We start from the raw sequence: 20,556 nt of genomic DNA on the forward strand, positions 1-20,556 counted from the left end.
TTAAAATGTTTGAATGATGAATTGAATATTTTATTTTTCATCTGGCTGCTTGGCAATATGTCGAAACAGCCTGAGGTAAGTAAATATGATTATGAGGCAAAAACTCAGAGCAGTCCACTTTGGAGAATACAGACTTAGAAATAACAAACAGGTGATACAGAGTAAAAACAAGAGAAAAACGTGATTCCTACTGTACAATTCCTGTTTTAGTAAATTCTGTATTGCAGGGTTTTGAAAATCTGTAAATCTCGAATAGTAGACATAAAAATATCTGCATGACCTACTCCACAGGTTTTGGGAATGTGTTATAGAAATTTTAAAGTGTTACAAGTGCTAATTTAAAAAATTGTTGAGAACCTGATGAGGAAGTTAAAAACTAACTCAATTATGAGACTGTGATGCATGAGAAAGGTGCATGTGCTATGAGGAAGGGCTTGGGAAAGTTTTTTTTTTTTTTTTTTTTTTAAGTGGGGGAGGAAGTAGAACTTGAAATGGACCTTAAAAGATGAGTAGGATGTTATGCTGTAGATTTCTGGTGGTGATGGGAAGAAAATGGAATGACAGTACATTCCTGCAGTCAGGCCAGCTTTGTGAACCATTCAACTGCAGAAAAGATTGAGAAAGACATCAAAGTGAGAGAGTTAGGTGGTATACTGAGTAGCTACTAGTTTAAATTAGTTAAATTAGTTGAAATAAAATATGTGTGTAGCAGAGACAAAAAAGAAAGGAAGTCAAAATCTAATTGCATAGGATTTTGACTGCTGGACAAGACATTGGGATTTTATTTGGCATAAAGTAGGTGCTTGAAAATTATGACCAAGTCTGGGGTTTAGGAATATTATTTCTGGAAGTACTGTATTGTAAATAAGAGGAGAGTTAGAAGTACAGTCATGTAGGGGCACCTGGGTGCTCAGTCAGTTAAGTGTCCAACTTTGGCTCAGGTCATAATCTCACAGTTTGTGAGTTCGAGTCCCACATCAGGCTCTGTGCTGACAGCTCAGAGCCTGGAGCCTGCTTTGGATTCTGTGTCTCCCTCTCTCTCTGCTCCTGTCCTGCTCACATGCTGTCTCTCCCTCTCAAAAATAAATACATATTAAAAAATATATATAAAAAAAAGAAGTGCAGTCATGTAGATAAAAGATACTAAAATGAGACCCTAAATTGAGACATGAAAATGCATAGATGGGAGAAGCACTATGGAGTTGACAGGATTTGTTGAAGGAATAAAGGAATTTATGATGGTAAAGGATTAGAAGATTCTGGCTCCAGATGTGGCTTTGCAGAATGCCCCTGAGGAATCAATTTGACTACTCTGGGCCTCAGTCCTATCACCTATACAAAACATTAAATTAGATGATACTTAGTGCATTATAACTGTATGACTATACAATTTTCAGGTTTTGTTCTTGAGAACTAGGGGAGCAGGGAGGGATGTTGATGCCATTAATAAGAGAAGAAATACAGAAGAGGAGCTAAATTTGAGGTTGAATTTAAGGTGTTTGCAGGCCATATACTACTGGTGATATCATCATGCTGCTGATGTGCACATCTAGAGATAAGCAGGAAGGTCTAGGATGCAAATACATATGTAAAAGAAGCTGGGGCTTGGGAAGAAGTAGCAGAGACATAGAATATGAGAGCCAATTTCTGAACTTTGGGCATAACATTTAAAGGGAGGGTTGAGAAAGATAAGCCAGTGAGACAGTTTAAGATTCTACATAGGTAGAGGGGGGAAAGAAGATGGAGAAAAGTGTCAAGTGTTGCATAGAGGTTAAGAAATAAAGAGTAGTGAGAGGTCACTAGATTTGTAATCAGTGGGCTATTGCTATTCTTTGAGAGGGCAGTCTTAATGGATGGGAAGTAGATCTTAGGATCAATCAAGAGCAGGTAGAGGGCTGCTCACTGACAGAGAGAATTCTTGGGGCAGGTATGTGACAAGAGAGACACATGAGCCCTTGTACACAGAAAATGGAATAGAATTGGGAAGAGTGTCAGAAGGAGGCGGTTCCTCTAAGCAGCCTGAGTAACCCGAAATAAAGCTGATGCAGGGACATTAATGGGTTCAGCTATGAGGTGGGGTGGGGGGAGGGTCTGTTCATCCAGCTCTTCTCAGGCTGAGGGCTGCCCTCCTCCCATTGAGTGTTGTCCTATTGAATTGTTCCAAAGAGTAGTAGTCATTGTAGAAGTAGTAGTAATATTGTAGAGTTGTAGAAACCTTTCAGATAAACCTAGGTTATGAAGAAAGAGACTTATATTTTTCAAGACAATTCACAAAAGAGAAATCAGCTTCCTTACTGATTTATAACATAACGCAGTAATCAAATTTCTCTATAATAGTGAACAATCCCATCATGACACATGTGCTCTTTCCTGCTTCTCTTCAAGGAAAGATGCTCTAGATACTTGCAAGGTATTTGTTCCCTGTTTAGAAGTATAATGTAAAAGAACTGAAAGGAAGCAAAGGTAACTCAGAACTCCTAAATTCTACAAGTTATTTAAAACAGCACTGGTAATAGCAAGCCCATTAAAAAAAATTTTTTTTAATGTTTATTTATTTATTTTTGAGAGATATCACTTCTCGGCCTTTTGGCTAAGATCAAGTGTATTTAATTTTGAGAGAGAGACAGAGCATGAGCAGGGGAGGGACAGAGAGAGAGAGGGAGACACAGAATCTAAAGCAAGCTCCAGGCTCTAAGCCATCGACATGGAGCCCAACACAGGGCTTGAATTCATGGACAATGAGATCATGACCTGAGCCTAAGTCGGAAGCTTAACTGATTGAGCCACCCAGGAGCCCCGGAAAGCCGCTTTATGTAACAGTAAGATATAGTCTGCTTGTACTGCTTAGGCTCAGTATCCTCTGCAACACGTCCAGGACTTGGCCTTAGTGTGGCTCTGACAGGGACCTAGATATGATTGCTAGACAATTGCTTTCTGAATTCTGATTAGTTTCAGATTGATGAGCTACTTGCCTTTTTCAACTGGGATAGAATTGCTACATGGGTGTCAGGGAATCGCTATAAACTTTCTATTTCATTTTGTTTTATATCATATATTTTTTTAACTGTAGAACTTGTATGATAGTGAAGAATTACTGCTAGAAAGAGATAGACAAATTAGGAAAACCTTGGATCCTAGATAATTTAGAGCCAGAAGTTCTGGCAATGTCTTTTCTCTGCCTCAGTTATATACCTTACACTACCTTAAATCAGAAGCTGGTTTGGAAGTATGGAAAGAGAAAATACTGTGGATTTTTCTTCCATTTTCTAAGCCACACTTTGGAATAAACTATGCATTTTTTTCCAGCAGAATGAACTACTTTTTTCTAAGGATTTACCAAAAGGGAAAAAAAATGTCAGAAACTCTATTAGAACTTTCCCTAGGTCAATGCAGAGTCAGGAACAATCACATAGTTATGGCAGCTTCCCTCTCTCAATAATTTTACATAGGTGAAGTCAAAGTATATTGAGCATCAAGTGAAAAAATGTATAAAAAACAATACGCAAGTTTGCAAGGTATATGTGAGTGAAAAAAAGGCAGCCCTGTCTGTTTTGCCTGGAGATCTAGGGTTATAAAGGCCGGAAAAGAAAAAACAGAGTGGGGTAAAACCTGATTTTGGGTACGAACCACAGGTCTTATAGCATGGCTTGTAAAGTAACCGTCTTGTCCCCTAACTACTTCCCTGGGTCTCTGTAGACCTGCAATCAATAAATTATCTCTTAAAGACTCAAGTCTGACCTTGCAAAGTGCCATAATACAGAAAGAACTCTGTAATTATCATCACTCTCTACTTTCTCTCTTCCTATTCACTCCCATCAATTGAAATCAGGTTTTGTCCCTGCTTCTCTGATAAAACTATCCTGGAAAGGTAAAGACTTCCCTGTTGTTAAATCCAGTGATACTTTGTTGGCCCTTACCTCACTTCCACACTCTCTCTGGCATTTGGACATGCCCATCTTCTAGGGACACTCTTACTTTGGACTCTTATGTCACTATTCTCTCTAGCCTTGTCATCCATTTGCTCCTCTCAGTCCCCACTCTTATTGTTATAGTTAAATCCTCATTGTGGCATCTTATTGTGGTTTTGATTTGCATTTTCTTAAGGACAAATGATGTTGAATATCTTTTCATGCATTTTATGGTCATCTTTGTATCACTTTTGGAGAAATGTCTATCCAATTCCTTAGGTACATACCCAAGAGAAATGAAAGCAGATGTCCAAACAGAAAATTTGTATACAAATATTCATCACCCATTAAAAAACTGGTTTGCTGTTTTGCTGATGAGTTTGTAAAAGTTATTTATATATTCCGAATGCTAAACCTTATTGGATATATGATCTGCAAAAATTTTCTCCTTTTGTGTGGATTGTTTTTTTCAGTTTCTTGATGATGTCCCTTGAAGCATAAAAATGCTTAATTTTGATGATGTCTAGTTTATCTGTTTCTTCTTTTTTTGTGCTTTTAGTGATCTACCTAACAAATCATTGCCTAATGAAGGTCACAAAAATTTATGCCTGTTTTCTTCTAAGAGATTACATCTTTAGCTACCATATTTACACCTTTGACTCATTTTACATTAGGTGTGAGGTAGGTATCCAAATTCACTTTTTTTGCATGCGGCTCTCCAGTCATCCCCATCATTTGCTAAAGAAATTATTCTTTTCCTTCTCCATTGAGTTGCCTGGCATGTTTGCCAAAAATCATCTGGCCATAAATTTGAGGGTTTAATTCCAAACTCTCAGTGATATTCCACTGACCTATGTCTGTCCTCATGTCAGTCTCATACAGTCTTGATTACTGTAGCTTTGTAGTAAATGTTTAAATTGGAAAGTGTGTGTCCTTCAAATTTGTTCTTTTTGTTTAAAAACATCCACTTCTATATTAATTTTCAGATAATTTTCTTAATTTCTGCAAAGAAGTCAGCTGGGATTTTATATTGAATCTCTAGATCAATTTGGAGAGTATTGCTGTCTTAATATTAAGGTTTCCAAGCTATGAACATGAGAAGTGTTTTCTTTTTATGTTTATTTATTTTAAGACACACACACACACACACACACACACACACACGCACACACACACACAGAATATGAATCCCAGGCAGGATCCACACGCTGTCAGCGTTGAGCCCCATGCAGTGTTCCATCCCACGAACTGTGAGATCGTGACCCGAGTTGAAATCGAGTCAGATGCTTAACCTACTGAGCCCCCCCCGGTGCCCTGAGAAGTGTTTTCATTTATTAGGGTTTTCTTTAATTTCTTTCAACAATATTTGTAGTTTTCAGAGTAAGAGCTTTGTACTTTTGTTAAATTTATTACCAGTAACTATTCTTCTTGATACTATTCTAAATGGAACTGTTAACTTCATTTTTTTTTTTGTTCATTGTGACTGTAAAGAAATAGAATTGACTTTTGTTTATTGACCTTTTATCCTGCAACCTTGCTCAACTCATTTCTTAGTTCTAATAATTTTATAGTGGATACCTTAGGATATTCTGTATATTAGATTCTGTCTTTAGTGAATACAGATAGTTTTACTTTTTCTTTTCCCATCCTGTCCACCACAAGTACAGGTGAGGTGTGGATTTTTCGAAGATGCTTTTTATTATTAAGCTGAGGAAGTTTCTTTCTATTTCAAATTTGAGGAGTGTTTTTATCAGAAAGGGATGTTGAATTCTGTCAAATGTTTTTTTTTTTTTTTTTTTCATCAATTGAGATGACCGTGTGTGGTCTTTATCTTTCACTCTATTGATATGGTGTGTTACATTAATTAATTTTTGGATATTATACCAACCTTGCATTCTTGGATTAAATGTACATGAATATTTCTTAGGTTGAATTCAGGAAGAGTAAATTATCTGAGGACTGAGTAAAAATTAATTCAATAAAAGGCCAGAGAAACAAGACTGGAAAATAATTTCCATTTTAAGATAGTAACTAGTTAGAAATCCTGGAAACTTTGGAAATACAAATGTTACTGTGAAAAGATTAAAGGCTGTAAGAATATAAATTAATGCACTTTATAACTCTTTGAGTCCTCTACTTTTCCATTAAAGTCCTGGAACTAAATATTCATAATATTCTGGATTCAACAAAATTTAACAACCTGTCTCAAATATCCCTACTCTATAAAAATTACTTTAATGCTTTCCTCATAAATTGCTCAATCTTTTCTATTTTTCCCTCCTTCCCTTTCTCCCTCCCTCCTCTTTCTCTCATACACACATCTTTGCCAGGTATTATCCTAAATAAGAGTATCACTGATTTCTATCCTGTTTGGATATTCTTAAGTACTTACCCCCCAAATGGTATCAATTGGGAGTATAGTGAGGTTACTTATGATCTTCGAATCAGCTTCTACCCTTACTACCGTTAAAGAGAGAAGACCCTCATAGACAACCATAAAGACAGAAAAAAACAAAAACTTACTTCTAATCATGACCCCAAGAATGATCAATATCTCTATTAACAGGGACAGGGGCTTCATCTTCTCATAAGCAGTTCCTCCTTACTTATAACACAGGCAGAACTAGGTGGCTGGCCCACAAGTTTCCTCTTTACAGGTTTGCAGGGGTCAGGATTTGGTTGCTAAGCAACCATTTCCTTATTCTTGGGCCAATGAGCTGCCAGAAAGTTCCTTTCAACTGGAAAGAAGGCAGCTACTGGAGAGAGCAGGGTACGGGGAGGGAACCATATCTAGTCTGCTAGTCTGGTGGGAGGGAGATAAGGAGTATGTTTAAGATATGTAAGAGTTGCTCTCTGAAAGGAAAGGAATAAACCAGAAGTCCAATTTGTACATGTCTACAATAACATTCAAGTGATTTTCAGAACTGCTAGAAGTGTTTATTTTTATGTTACCTTCAGTGTTGCAAGCTGCACTTATATGAAAACACAATTAAGTACGTGAGCTGACCTAACATCATCCTTTACTCTAACATCTGAAGGCGATGGTACACAGGAAGCATATGGATCAAGTCTGCTTTCGTCCCCATCTTGGTGAAAATGTTTATCCTCTTTTTGAGTAAAGAACTGCTGAGGTTTTACTGGGACAAAGGCAAACAAATTCCAGTGATCATTTTTTTTTTAAAGGCATTTCATTACACTTTCCTTGAAAGTTATTTAAAAATGCCCTCTTCATTGTCTTTAACAATATGGGCAGTTCATAAGTGAGTACCCTCAAGGCTTGAACCAGAAATGAAAATGAATATTTAGGTAAAAGCATGGGAATATTAAGACTATCCAAGGAATGGAACTGAGAAATTATGCCTAAAATATATCCAACATTTACAGTGTGTAGAGGTAATTACTTCAGAAATAGACATATTTATTGCCTTGAATTTGCAGGTTTACTCCCTTTGTTAATTAGTTTCCCAATGCTTTAATCTCTCTCTGTCTTCCTCTTATAAGGACACTTGTGATTACATTTAGGGCCAACCATGATAATATCGGATAATCTCCCGATCTCAAGATCCTCAATCACATCTGCAAGTCCCTTCTGCCAAATAAGGTAACATTCATAGGTTCCAGAGATTAGATCCTGGAAATCTTTGGGACCATTATTCCGTCTATTCCCTAGTATCTTTTCCTTTCACCAAGGGACTTCAAAATGGGACTTTCCTAACTTCTGTACTTTTAAAAATTGCCTAAATATAATTTGTTTAAACTCTTAAATGTAATCTATTAAACATTTTCCAAATATTTTTTGCATTCCCCATTTGGATCCAGATTTATCAGTATCTTTCAGCAGATGATTTTGCCTCCTACTTTCACTGAAACTGAACTCATTGGACCTATCTTCCCTCTACTTTCTTTTCATTAAAAATTTTTTTGAATCTTCATTCTTTTTTCAAATTCATCACAAAAGATGGAATGCCTTTTCTATACTCTAAGTCCAAGACTTCCCTCACTTTTGATTCTATCCACATTTGCTTTATCTTTTTCTGGTATTTCTGACATTTGTCCTTCTTTTCTCTTTTTTGTTTCAATCTTTTGTCACCAATCTTCTTAATTTAAACACTTTTCATTTCATTTCATGTCTCTTAGAAAAATTTTCCCTTGATTCTGGTGTCCTTCCAACTACTATGTACTCTACTTATCCTTTAATCTCTAAACATTAAAACAAAACAAAACAGACCACGATCACTTCTCATTGCTTTTCACTTTTTCTTCAACTACTTGTTTTTATTTTCACTGATTTACATAGACTATAAATTCAATGATCTTTTCTCAGTTCTCATCCTACTTGATCTGTGAGATATCTGATATTTCTAACCACAAACATCTTCTTGAAAACATATTTTTGGTTTCTCTGAAAATTGAGTTGCAAATATTTTTCTACTTGCTTGAACACAATTTCTCACTCATTCTATCACTTCCTCACCCATTCATTCACTTATTGAATACCTACTATATGCTAATGATGTATGCCATTCTTTTTCAGGCATTCGTTAATTTCACTGGTCAGTTACTCTCTTAGTCTTTGCTTTAAAATTATGGCCTCCCCAAGGTAACCTCTTTTGGTCTCATGTGCTCTTCCTCAGTTTTACCAACATCTCTGTATGGACGCTCATTCTCATTCAATAATTTTTATTGAGAATCTATTTTGTATCTGGCATTGTGTCATTCTCTGTGGGCAAAAAGATATACTTCCTGTCCTCAGAGAGTGAAAGAGAGTCCAGAGTGAAAGATAAATATTAACAAAAGAATCACTCAAATATATTTATAATTACAAAGTGTAAAAAATGCTATATAGGGAAGTAAATGAGCACTGAGGGCATATAAAAGAACATTGTGGGTAGGGCTCAGGTGGGGTCAGTGTTAGGGAAGGCTTTGCCAGGGAGTGATTTTTGAGCTTAATAAGAATAAGAATAAGAGTAGGTCCACTAAGGGGTGCCTGAGTGGCTCAGTCAGTTAAGCGTCCCACTCTGGATTTCAGTTCAGGTCATGATCTCACAGTTCATGTCAGTTTCCTGCTTGGGATTCTCTCTCTTTCTCTCTCTCTCTGCCCCTCACCTGCTCATGTGTGCTCTCTCTCTTTCAAAATAAATAAACAAACATTAAAAAAAAGAACAGTTAAAAAAAAAAGAATGGGTTCACTAAGCAAATCATGTCTCAGTTACAGTGGCAAACATGTGAATAGGCCACATGGTAAGAATAAGATGTGTTCAAGGAAGTGAAAAGCTCTATGGTTGGTATGAATGAAACCAGAAATTGGGTGGTGGGGGTAAGGATAATTGGTAGGTGATGAGCCTTCTATTCCTAATGATTTAGTTTTTATAAGACTGTATAAGTCAGCTTGGGCTGCAATAGTAAAAGGCTATAGATTGGGTGGCTTAAACAACAGAAATTAATTTTCTCACAGTTCAGAGTGCTGGCATAGCCTGGTTATGGCAAAGGCTCTCGTCCCATATTACAGATGGGCACCTTCTCACTGTGTCTTCACATGGCATTTATAGGGGGAAGGGGGGAGGAGGAGGAGGAGAAGCAGGAATGGAGATATACATATGTATATATATATAATATATCATATAATATATATAAAATATAATACATATTAATATAATATAAAATATAATCATGTACAATATAATATATAATATACAATATAATAATATATAATCTATATATAATATTATATATATATGTATATATATCTTCCTCTTCTTATAAGGCCACAGTCCTACTGGATTAGGGTCTCACCCTTATGATCTCATTTAACCTTAAATATCTCCTAAGCACCCTGTCTCTACATATAATAACACTGTCAGCTAAGATTTCAATAAATAAATTTTGGGGGAATACAATGAAGTCCATTGCAAAGACCACTAGAAAGTCATTGAATAATTTACAACAGTGATTTACAACATGATCACATTTCACAACATGATCACATTTGAAAATGTGATGCAGGGCATAGAATGGACATAAGAGGGGCAAGAGTAGACATGGGGGCCACTTAAGAAGTCTTTGTAGTAGTCCAGTTAAATTCACACTGAGCTTATTGCAGTGTCATTGGAAAGGTGAGCAATTCAAGAGTGATACAGGAGATAAAATTGAGAAGGTATAGCAGTTCATTTGAAATGAGAATAAAGTTATAAGAGGTATCGGGGATAGTGTTTAGGTTTCTAGATTGTTCAACTGAATGGGTGATGAGCCATTCAAAGAGATAAGAGACACTGGAAGAAGTCTAAGTGTGGGGGAAAGATCATGAGCTCAGTGTGGTACATGGTACATTTCAGGTACTTTTGAGAGAGTAAATATTAATATTTAACACTTTTCAATGATAATGGTATTTTATCAAAATAGTTAATGCTAAAACAAATACCCTCTAAATACCAATGCTGTAACATAATAAAAGTGTTTTGTTTATATCATAGCTTGATGTGGTACTCCTTGGATCCTTGAGATACTCCTTCAAGCAGTGACTCAGGGATCCAAGCTCCTTCCTTCTTGACATGCTGCTTCTGAGATCACCATGAAATGAAAAGAGAGAATATGCATAAGCGTACAAAAGATTTGATGGCCTGGAATGGCATACATCACTTTTGCCTTATAAGCCACTCAGCATACAGTTACACATCCTATCTAACTTCGGGGGAGGCTGGGAAATATCATTTTTCTATGGGCCAAGAGAAAGAAAATTGTATTAGTGAGCATCTTTGCCACATTTACTAGGTGCTAGTCACTTTATGTGTTTTAACGCATTCAATCCTCACATCAATCAAGGTAGATACTATATTACCATCTCCATATAATAATTTAAATAAGCAAGGTGTAGAGACTTTGAGTAACTTGCCAAGGGTCACAAAGTCAATAAGGGTAAACGTAGGATTTGAATCCAGATGGTCTGGCTTCAAATACCTTTTAGCCAGTGCATAATGCTGCCTCTTAAAGTTGTGATACAGTATATGGTAGCACATATTGGTCTAAAGTTCAAGAAGAAATTTTTATTGAAAATAATAAATGTGGCAGTCATTGGTATAACTCAGGGATTGCCAATCTCAGCAGTGTTGACATTTTGGGCCAGATGATTTGTTGTGGGGGGCTGAACCATGCACTTTAGGATGCTTAGCAACATCCTTGACCTCTGCCCACCAGATGCCAGTAGCATTCTTTTCTCAGTTGCAATAACTAGAAATGTCTCCAGACATTGTCAGTGTTCCCTACAGGGCAAAACTTCCCCTGGTTGAAAATCACTATTATAACTGAACCATGAGTACGGATAAAGTTGTTAAAAAAAAAAAGTATAAAGTGAAAAGAGATAAGGGGATAAGACTAAGTCTTAATGAACTCCAAAATGTAATGGCTGCAAAGGAAGATGGGCCAGTAAAGGAAACTGAGAAGGAATGGCCATACAGGAGGAATCTCCAAAGGGTGAGAAAAACTGAAGGAAAAGGATGCTGCAAGGAAGAATGAGAGGTCAAGAGTATTAAATGCTGCCAAGAGATCTTGTAAGAGAAAGACTGAAAAATGACGATTACATAGCACGTGACGGTCACTGGTCACCTTAGCAAGAGCTATTTCAGTTAGTTAATAGGAAAGAACCTAGAAGAGAGGGGACTAAAAAATTGGAAGTGGGATGTAAGGAAACTGACACAGCAGGTATTGACAACCATTTGGAAAGAAAGGAGATGCAGTAGCTGGAAGGTGTTGTGGAATCGCAGGGCAATTTTTTTTTTTTTTTTTATCATGAAAGAGACTTGAGAAAGTTTAAAAGTTGATGTATGGTTCTAGTTCCTTGAGTTGACATGAAATAAAGAATAATCAGTAGCATATTTAAGGTTCCTAAGAAAGCACAGATGAACTCTAGGTTGGGGTGGAAACAGGTTCTCTCTTGTAACAAAAAAGATAGTGCCCAGTATGATGCACTTTCCAGCAGACACTTCACACTTAGCATTTCTAAATAAGAACTCAATATATTTCCCACAATATCTGCAACTGCTCTTAATTGCCTAATATTAATAATATTGCCATCCTCCTCCTAAACTAACCCGTGAAACTCTTATCTTCTTTCTCTTCTTCATTCTGTTCCCAAAATCTATTCCATTACCAGCGTTTACTGATTCTACCTTTGTAATGTATCTTGAATCAGAGCCCTCCTTTTATTTCCATTGCCAAAAAATAAGTGCATATTTTTATTACTAGCCCAAATGTCACTTCCTTCTTGAAGCCTCCCTTATTTCTCCCAGCCAAATGAATTTTTATGTATTTCACAGCATTAAAAGAAAAAGAGAAGCAGAGGCATTATTAAAATAAAAATTATTACATTAGTATGTCATGAATCATATTCATGAGTGTTCTGTTACTCAAACCATTTCATTTTTTTTACAATTCTTAACGGGGCCTTTCTTTCTTCCTTTATTATTATTAAAAAATGTGTTGCAAATATTAGCTCTTACACACCTGGCTTAAGTACAATACATAAAACAGCACCCCAATTGTCAAATAAATGTGGATTCACTACATCCACCAAATCAGCCTTGTGGATGGTCTAATATTTAGCAATGTAATGCATTTGGGGAGAGGATCTAAATTTTGGATCACCCTACTTTTTTGGTTGGCTCCACCTGAACTGTATTTTCAGAACACCAACAGGTAAGTATTACTCAGAATCAAGCCAGTCCTTTAACCCAGTGCCTTGAGTTGAAGCAACTGGAGAAGGAACAAAAGGATAAGATGACCTGGCTCTGGTTGATCTCCTTTGATCTAAGATTTTTGTTTCCAATGTAACATGTTGGTTGCCCACTACTTTTCAGTTCCTTGAGTAGTTCAGTTTATCTTTGTTCTTTGCAAACTTCACAGAACTCCAGTGAAAACTAATTTTTACTAAAGTTTGACGAGCTATTTCCCGATCCTTTCACTTTTTTTGGTTATAATTTACTCACCAAGAGGAAAGCTTCACATTATCTGATAAAATCCATTCAGACTGGTCAGTTGGAGTAGACACGAACAATTCGCGCTGACTCAATTCTCCTCTTACTTTCACATCTTCCAGTTCCGCAGGCTGCCTTCGCCGGCTGGTTAGCCAGTCACCTGGCGCACCTGGCCCTTTGGCCACGCCCTCAGGTCCTCCTAGCGCAGCGAAGCCTGGTGTAGCGCCAGCAGCCTCACGCTCCGCCCAGGCGTCCGTTCCACGCCCCGCCCCCTAAAACGCGAGGCCATCTCCAGCCCCCTCGCGCCCTGGCTCCGCCCCCTCTAGCTCCCCAACGTCCTCGGCGTCGGGCCCGAGCCTGCGCCTGCGCGTGCGCCCTGGGGCCGAAGTAGGGGCGCGCGGTGACTGGAAAGCGGAGAGCGGCGGGCGGTGCAGCCAATGGGAGGCGTCGCTGGCTAGCGGCTGGAAGGCGGGGCCTGCGCGGGTGTTAGGTTAGCGCGAGGCGTGACCTAGTTGACAGGCGCTGAGGTGCTGCTTTGGCGGCGGCCGCGGGGCTGAGGCGGGTGGGAGCCGAAGCGGAGCGCGGGCTGAGAGAAGCGACTGGCGAGCGGCGCGGGACTCGGAGCCTCTTGCACTTTTTTCCTCCCGAGTGTCCCCTCCCACCCCTCCCACTCCACACACACCCTGTTTGCCCGTGAGCCTGGGGAACTTGCAGCTTAAAGCCAGCCACCCCCACGGCAACATGTACCCCAGCAACAAGAAGAAAAAGGTGTGGAGAGAGGAGAAAGGTAACTGGCCCGTCGAGTCCTGGGGCTGTGGGGGGTGGGAGTCGGGTGGGGGCGGGGGTCAGGGCTGTGTGTGCCGCGGCGCCCCCCGCCCGAGCTCCCGTCTCGCGCCTGCCCGGCCGGTGCCGCCTCCCTCGCGTGTCCGTGTGTACACACGCGCACACGCGCGCGCTTACCGGCGTGCACGCGCCGCCCCCGGGCACCTGCAGCTCGCACACGTGTGGGCGCACGCCCCTCTGCTGCCTGCCGCGCCCGGTCACCTTCTTCCCATGCGGGGCTGCCTGCGCCTGGCTGGTGGCGGAGACCCCTGAGCGGCAGTTCCTGGGCCGCAGCACAACTTGTTCAGGTCCCCCACCCTCTCCTGGGACCCCAGCTGGGACTTTTGGACTCCTGGCCAGGTTGTCCCAGGCACACGTGCCCGCCGGCGGGCACATTGGCTGCTGCAGCTGCTGCGCCTTCGCGCCCAGCTCACCCTCAACTATTCACTCCTCGCCTCTAGCCCCCCACCCCCTAGCTGGTAGAGTGTCTACTCTTTCGGGCGTTTACCCCTTCTCCAGGCCTCTTCCTTCTGCGCCGCAGTGTGACTTTCGAAACCTGGAACTCTAGGGGAAACTGAAAACGGGCGTCTTGTCCGCGAGGATAAGTGCTTTCAGAGAAGTCTGAATGGGCTTTCTCTGCAGTGTGTTTCTCTGTATTTCATCCCCATTCGTAATCTGAAGCTGCTCAGAGTAAGGTTGTGAAACTGATACCACTCTCCATGAATGAGCTTGCCTCTGAATTTTGTGCACATCAAAGCTCATCCAAATCAGCTAGATTGACAGTGGCACTGATTTCTGTAAGACAGAAGTGTGCGAACCAACTCTCTTCCTCTCCCCCTTTTCTCTGGCATCATAATTAGATAAATCTGAGATAAAACTTTAGTGTCTGGAGTTGTTTCATTCTTTTCACACTGTAGCTTTTTACAGAAGAGTAGCAAAGAGAACTTGCATTGCTACTGCTAACATAGATTAAACCTGTGTACCAGAGTGAGGTCAGGTGAGGGTAGTGCAAATTTCTCCGAAGAATCCTATCTTTTTATTAGAAGGATAATGGAGTGACTAGGTTGAAAGTTGATTTGCTTGAAAATAGCTCTTAAAACTTGTAGATTATTATTGCAAGCTCTGGCTTTTATGAACACTAAGGCCAAACAGTGGACATAAGGAAGAGAATGAATGTGGAAAAAGAATCCTTTATGTAAGGCCTACTTAAAATAATTCCGAGGAAGGGGATGAAGAAAGGATTCTTTTTTAAGTGAACTACTGGGAAGAGTTAATATAATTGAACAATCCAAGTAAAATGGTCTCTAAAATATTGAAAGATTGGGTTGTATGTCATTTAATTCTATCTTAATGATCATGGGCTTATATAGAAGTAAAAATTCTGGTGTCACAAAACAAATGCTGTTGAAAATAATAGCCTGGTAGATATAAATTAGTGTAAAATAATCTTGCTTTGTTTTTGCAGTAGTAGTTACTTTATTTTCAACACACTTTTAACAATGATTTACCTTGTAAGCATTGAAAGATCGTCTGTGCCCATTTTTGTTGATGGTCTTGGAATGTTAGTTTTGTATTGTTAATAAGGCAAAATAGTGGAAATCATGGAGATTGTTTTCAGTACATAATTTATTGATGAAGTAATGATTATTGCTTAGGAACTATTTTTCTGTCATAATAATGTTCCTAAAGTAACAATGTTACAATGGTTCCTTCATGTAACACCTACATATTTGGACTGTGAAGAGCAGGCATTTTAGAATCTTTGATGTCTTGATTTTTTTTTTTTTTTCTTCTAACAGTAGGGGAAAGTACAACCAAATTAATATTTTCTAAATAAAGAAGTAAATGCACAATTAAAGGTATCTAACAAAGTAAATTTCTCCTGTCTAAAACTAACCTATTTTTGCATGAAGTTTAATGTTAAAGGAAAAACATTGTGATTTGAAGACTTTAATGTATGTCTCAGTTTATCAGGGTGTCTATTTTTGGAATATTTAATATTTAAAAAGAAGGAGCTAAGGATTTCCAGTATGGTTGTTACTATTAAAGAAGCTGATGGGATGCATGACTTTTTTTCTTTCATTGCACTTGTGAGGCTGGTATTATATTTTTGCAGCTGTTACTTAAATCTAAAGGAAGGCTTACCCACCTCATTGAAATGTCAGGGCATTCTGTAAACATACTTTTACTCAGTATGCCATCTAATCGTAGGTCTGCCTACTTATGTGCTTGGTTCATAGAGCAGAGATTCATTGTAAAGGTGAAGCATTAAGGACAAGTTTTGTGTAATGCTAAAGAAACTGTATAGATGTCTGTGGTCCTCAGTATGTTTCATTGTTGAAACAAATAACTAAGGACTTCTCAAGTCCACATATGTTAAATAAACTGTTTTGAGCTATAATTTAAAACCACTTAATGTGTATTATAATTTTAAGAACTGAGACATAAATTATCTCATTGTTTTATTTTCTTATTATTGATCTTATTTCTGTTCTAAGTGTCCATACTTAAATGTTTAAATAAATGGAATCAGGGAGGCCTGGTTGCCTTCCCCTATTACCTTCTGACATTTACTAAAACTGTGAGTTGCTTCAAAATATCTCTCAACCCGATCACTGATGTTGTAATATTTCTGTATTAGTGATCTGAACTTTTTAGTAGTGTTTTGGTAAGTGCTAGTCATCCCTTCTCCTTTGTGTGAGTCTTCCAAATTTATCATTTCCTTAAAGCTTCTATGCCATCAAGACCCCCCTCCCTTCTCCTACACAAACACATGACATTTCCTTTTAATTCACGGAGAAAATTCATGTCACGTAACACGAACAGCCATAATATCTTCCCCTGTAGTCTCATTTGTCCATTTCTTTACATGTCCTTTGTCTTTTCAGTTCTGTTCCTATCTTAAAGGAAGGACTTAAAAAAAAAAAAATGTTTATTTTGAGGTGGGTAGGGAGAGAGGGACAGAGAGGGAGAGAGAATCCCAAGCATGCTCCACACTGTTAGTACAGAGCCCAATGGGGGCTCAATCCCACAAACCAGGAGATCATGATCTGAGCCAAAATCAAGAGTCAGATTCTTAAGCAACTGAGCCACTCAGACTCCACCAATGGCTTATTGATTTTTATTCTTCCTGATCTTCCTGTAGCAATTGACAGTATTTCCCTTCTTCTACTTATTATAACTTTGCCGGTGTCTACATCACTGGCACTTTGATTCACCTGGTACATCCAGTGACATCTAAGTTTTATTTCATTTTATTTATTTGCATTTAAGTTTCCTCTTTGTGTACACTCCCTGATTATGGTGTTTTTTTTGTTTTGTTTTAGGTTTGGTCACATCCCTTACCTTTTCCTATTAACTTCCTTTAGGACCAGAAGTTTGGGTCATAATTTCCAAAATCTCTAAGCTAAACCTCTTTCCTGAATTCCATATTCTTGATTTCAACTCGAATACCCTTTAGGCATCTTACATTCAATACAGTATTGTCCTTTGAGTATTGTAGTGTTGTGATTTGGTTTTATCATATCTAATTAAAATATCTTATTATCATTTAATGTGGCTGAAGAAAAGCCAGTTCTAGGAGCAGGACAAATGTTGGCTCCCCATTTCTTATTCACTTGTACTTATATTAAAACCTTTGGCAGTTTATTTCTGTGAAAGAATCTTTTAAAGTGATTATTTTATGAGAGACACCTGAAACTAGGTACTGTCCTTAAATCCATTCATCTTGTAATCTGCTGACAGACAGTTGGAGAGTACAACTGTCAATCTCTTTACATTGTGTAGACCTTTGGTAAATTATATGATACATGGCTGCTGGCATACAGAAACACATCGCCTTTTTTGAAGAGCTTTTCCTGTGACAGTAGTACACTATAGTGACTAATAGTTTAGGCTATAGTTTTTGACTTAGGGAGATATGTGACTGGATTTGAATGGAAAGCTTTCTTGCTTTGGACAAGGTGCTGAACATTGATGTGCTTCATTTCCCTATCTACAAAATAATAATAATACTACCAGGGTGCCTGGGTGGCTCAGTTGGTTAAGCCTCCGACTCTTGATTTTGGCTCAGGTCATGATCTTGCAGTTCTTGAGTTCAAGCCCTGTGTCAGGCACCACATTGCTGACCGTGTGGAGCCTGCTTGGGATTCTCTCTCTGCCCCTTCTCCACTTGTGCATGTGCGTGTGCGCACACTCTCTCTCAATAAATAAATAAATAAACTTAAAAAACCATCCTTAAAAAAAAATAATACCAATTTTGCTGAGTTGTTGGAAAGATTATTTTCATTAAATTATATGTGTGAAGTACCTGCCACTCATAAAGAACAGGGACTTTTGTTTTAAAGTTTATTTATTTTGAGGTGGTAAGGGGCAGAGAGAGAGAGGGGAACAGGATCCTAAGTGGCCTCTGTGTGGAGCACAGAGCCTGATGTGGGGCATGAACTCAAACTGTGAGATCATGAACTGAGTGGAAATCAAGAGCCAGACACTTAACTGACTGAGCTACCCAGACACCCCAAGAACAGTGACTTCTTTGTAAGTGACACCAACTGTTAATAATTCTAAGGTGCATTTGAAGAATATTTTAATCTTACCAAGATGTATATTGCAAGTTGTGTTTAATCACCTCCACAAAGATATTACATTGAAGGTGTAGTTTTATTGTTGATGGCATTTTAGAATTAAGGAAATACCTTGGTAGCTGCCTTTCTTGTGCTCTTAACATTTCTATGTATTTGTCTTAGGATTTTGTATTTTATTTATGTAGCAGTTATTTTGTATATTATCCATTCCCATTTTGTCTTGTGAACTCCTCAAGGTTAAGGATCACCTTTGTACCTGCAGTGTATAAACATTACTGGCACATAGTAGACTGTTAGTAGATGTTGATTGAAAGAGTTCACTTATTTCTTGGTCTATCACAAGAGAGTCTTCCTCATCAGGCTTTGATTCCCCCTCCCTCCCACATGCCCCAGTAACATGGTGTTAACTTAACACTTTTTAACAGTCAAATATGAAATCATTAGATTTTCATTTTGATGTTTCTCAGGCCCACACTAATTCTTTGATTTGTTTATATGATTAATGTTTAAATTATAAAATAATTGCTGAATTTAAAAGTTAAATACAAATGGAGATTCTGCTTTTATTTTGCAAGAACGTTTACTGAAGATGACCTTAGAGGAGAGACGCAAAGAATACATGAGGGATTATGTTCCCCTGAACACCATCCTATCGTGGAAGGAAGAGATGAAGGGCAAGAGCCAAAATGATGGTAAGTTTCTCAGAACATTTTTAGGTTTATACTGTTCCCATTTATTTATGATTTCTGCGAGACAATTTTGACAGAAATGAATAACTGTCATTCAGTAAACAGATGACATTTTTGCTATTTGAAGTAATTGCTTGGTTGCATTTAATTGTTTTTAGCAACCTATTGTGTGTTATTTAAATTTAGGAAATTATATTAACATAATTCATGTTACAATCCACATTTATAATATGACACGTTAAAAAAAACTATTCCATAGTTGTTCTTGGCGTAATTAATATTAAGGATTTGGTGCTTTGGTGGTGTGGCCCTTTGAGTTTGTTTTGATTAGATTCATTTATATTGGATTTCTTTAAGTTATTGTAAGGATTGGATATAGTTGAAAGTGCGTTAGGAAGAACAAAGAAAAACTAGTATTTCACGGAGTTTTAAAGAAGAGTATATGTTTTGTATAGTATGGTATTATGTCTACATGTAAAATATTTGTATTACAAAATTTACTGTCAAAGTCTTTATGATTTAATGAGAGTATAGCATAGATTGTTTGAGTCAAGATATGTGTTAGAATATAAGTGAAATTTTAAGTATTGAAAAAATAGATGCAAGAAATTCTTAAAAAACAATGTAATAGATTTAATAGATACTTGATATGTTTACTTCTGAATTAGCACTCATTGCTCTGGATGTAAAGTTTAGAAGAAATAAGGTGCTTTTCAGGGTTTTTAACATTTGAGAAAGAAAGGTAACTTTATGAAAGGGACTTGGAACATGCTAATTTCACAGGTTATGGTCTTCGATTGATGGAACTGTACAGGATACTGTGAGTTTAGAACAAGAAGTCTAGTATGGAATTCCAGTGGACAAATCTATGGGAAACAACAGCCCAATTAGGCTTTTCTGTCTGTAAAGAGAACACATTCACCTCAGTGTTTGCATTTTAGGCAGAATTTTTCTTTTTTAAGAAGGCAAAACATGTGGGTCCTTTCAGATTTTGCTTGAAAACATTATGTGACCTTGGGCAAGTGAAGGTAGTAGTTCTACCTCAAGTTATAATGGGATCATTGGACAAGCTGATTGGGACATACACGTCTAACCTGCTTGCCCAGGGTTTTCAGCAAAATAAATGCAAATTATTTTAGTAATGGTCTGATTAAGGCATCATTCATTGATAGAGAAAGTAGTGCTGTGTAATGAAAAGAATATAGAACTAGAGACCAACAGGAGAGATTTTTTTTTGTTCTAGGACCATGCACCTCTTCCTGTTTGGGTCTCAGTTATTCTTTTGTTTGTAAGAAACTGGTATTGAATACTTCAGCTCCGTTATTTTATGGCTAGTAGATCTCTTTTTTTCCAGTGCTTCATTCATTTGATTTTCTTTCTTAGTTGCTGTTTTAGCTGGTTACTTTTCTAAGGATATAGTACGTGATGTTCTTTTAAAACACTTTTTGCCTCTCAGATAGAGGTGGATTTCTGTTGCTGCCAGAACAGTTGACAAAGCAGTAGCGATACCAGGTTATATTGCCCAATGTTGGGTCTGCTCATCTCTGCATTAAGGCTTGGCCTTTATATTGGCTGCTTCTATTTGAAT

At 38.1% G+C, this 20,556-nt stretch overlaps 2 protein-coding genes across 5 annotated transcripts in view; one reads left to right on the plus strand and one right to left on the minus strand.

Annotated features, from left to right (window-relative positions):
- Nucleotides 1-14,248, minus strand: part of SEL1L2 (SEL1L2 adaptor subunit of ERAD E3 ligase) — a 123,257-nt gene extending 109,009 nt beyond the window's left edge. For 3 of the 4 annotated variants that reach the window (XM_042931642.1, XM_042931641.1, XM_042931640.1), the window contains exon 1: nt 6,432-6,574. In XM_042931642.1, coding sequence (XP_042787576.1) covers nt 6,432-6,489 — 58 coding nt within the window. In that variant the 5' untranslated portion in view covers nt 6,490-6,574. Of the gene's footprint in view, nt 1-6,431; nt 6,575-14,204 lie in introns of those variants that run through there. The other variant, XM_042931643.1, reaches the window with a different exon arrangement.
- MACROD2 (mono-ADP ribosylhydrolase 2) overlaps nt 13,392-20,556 on the plus strand; it is a 2,023,701-nt gene continuing 2,016,536 nt past the window's right edge. The window contains exons 1-2 of the mRNA XM_042931649.1: nt 13,392-13,661; nt 18,855-18,971. Coding sequence (XP_042787583.1) covers nt 13,616-13,661; nt 18,855-18,971 — 163 coding nt within the window. The 5' untranslated portion in view covers nt 13,392-13,615. The remainder of the gene's footprint in view (nt 13,662-18,854; nt 18,972-20,556) is intronic.

This window comes from Panthera leo, chromosome A3 (genome assembly GCF_018350215.1).
Source record: "Panthera leo isolate Ple1 chromosome A3, P.leo_Ple1_pat1.1, whole genome shotgun sequence".
In the NCBI taxonomy this organism is placed as follows: Eukaryota; Metazoa; Chordata; class Mammalia; order Carnivora; family Felidae; genus Panthera; species Panthera leo.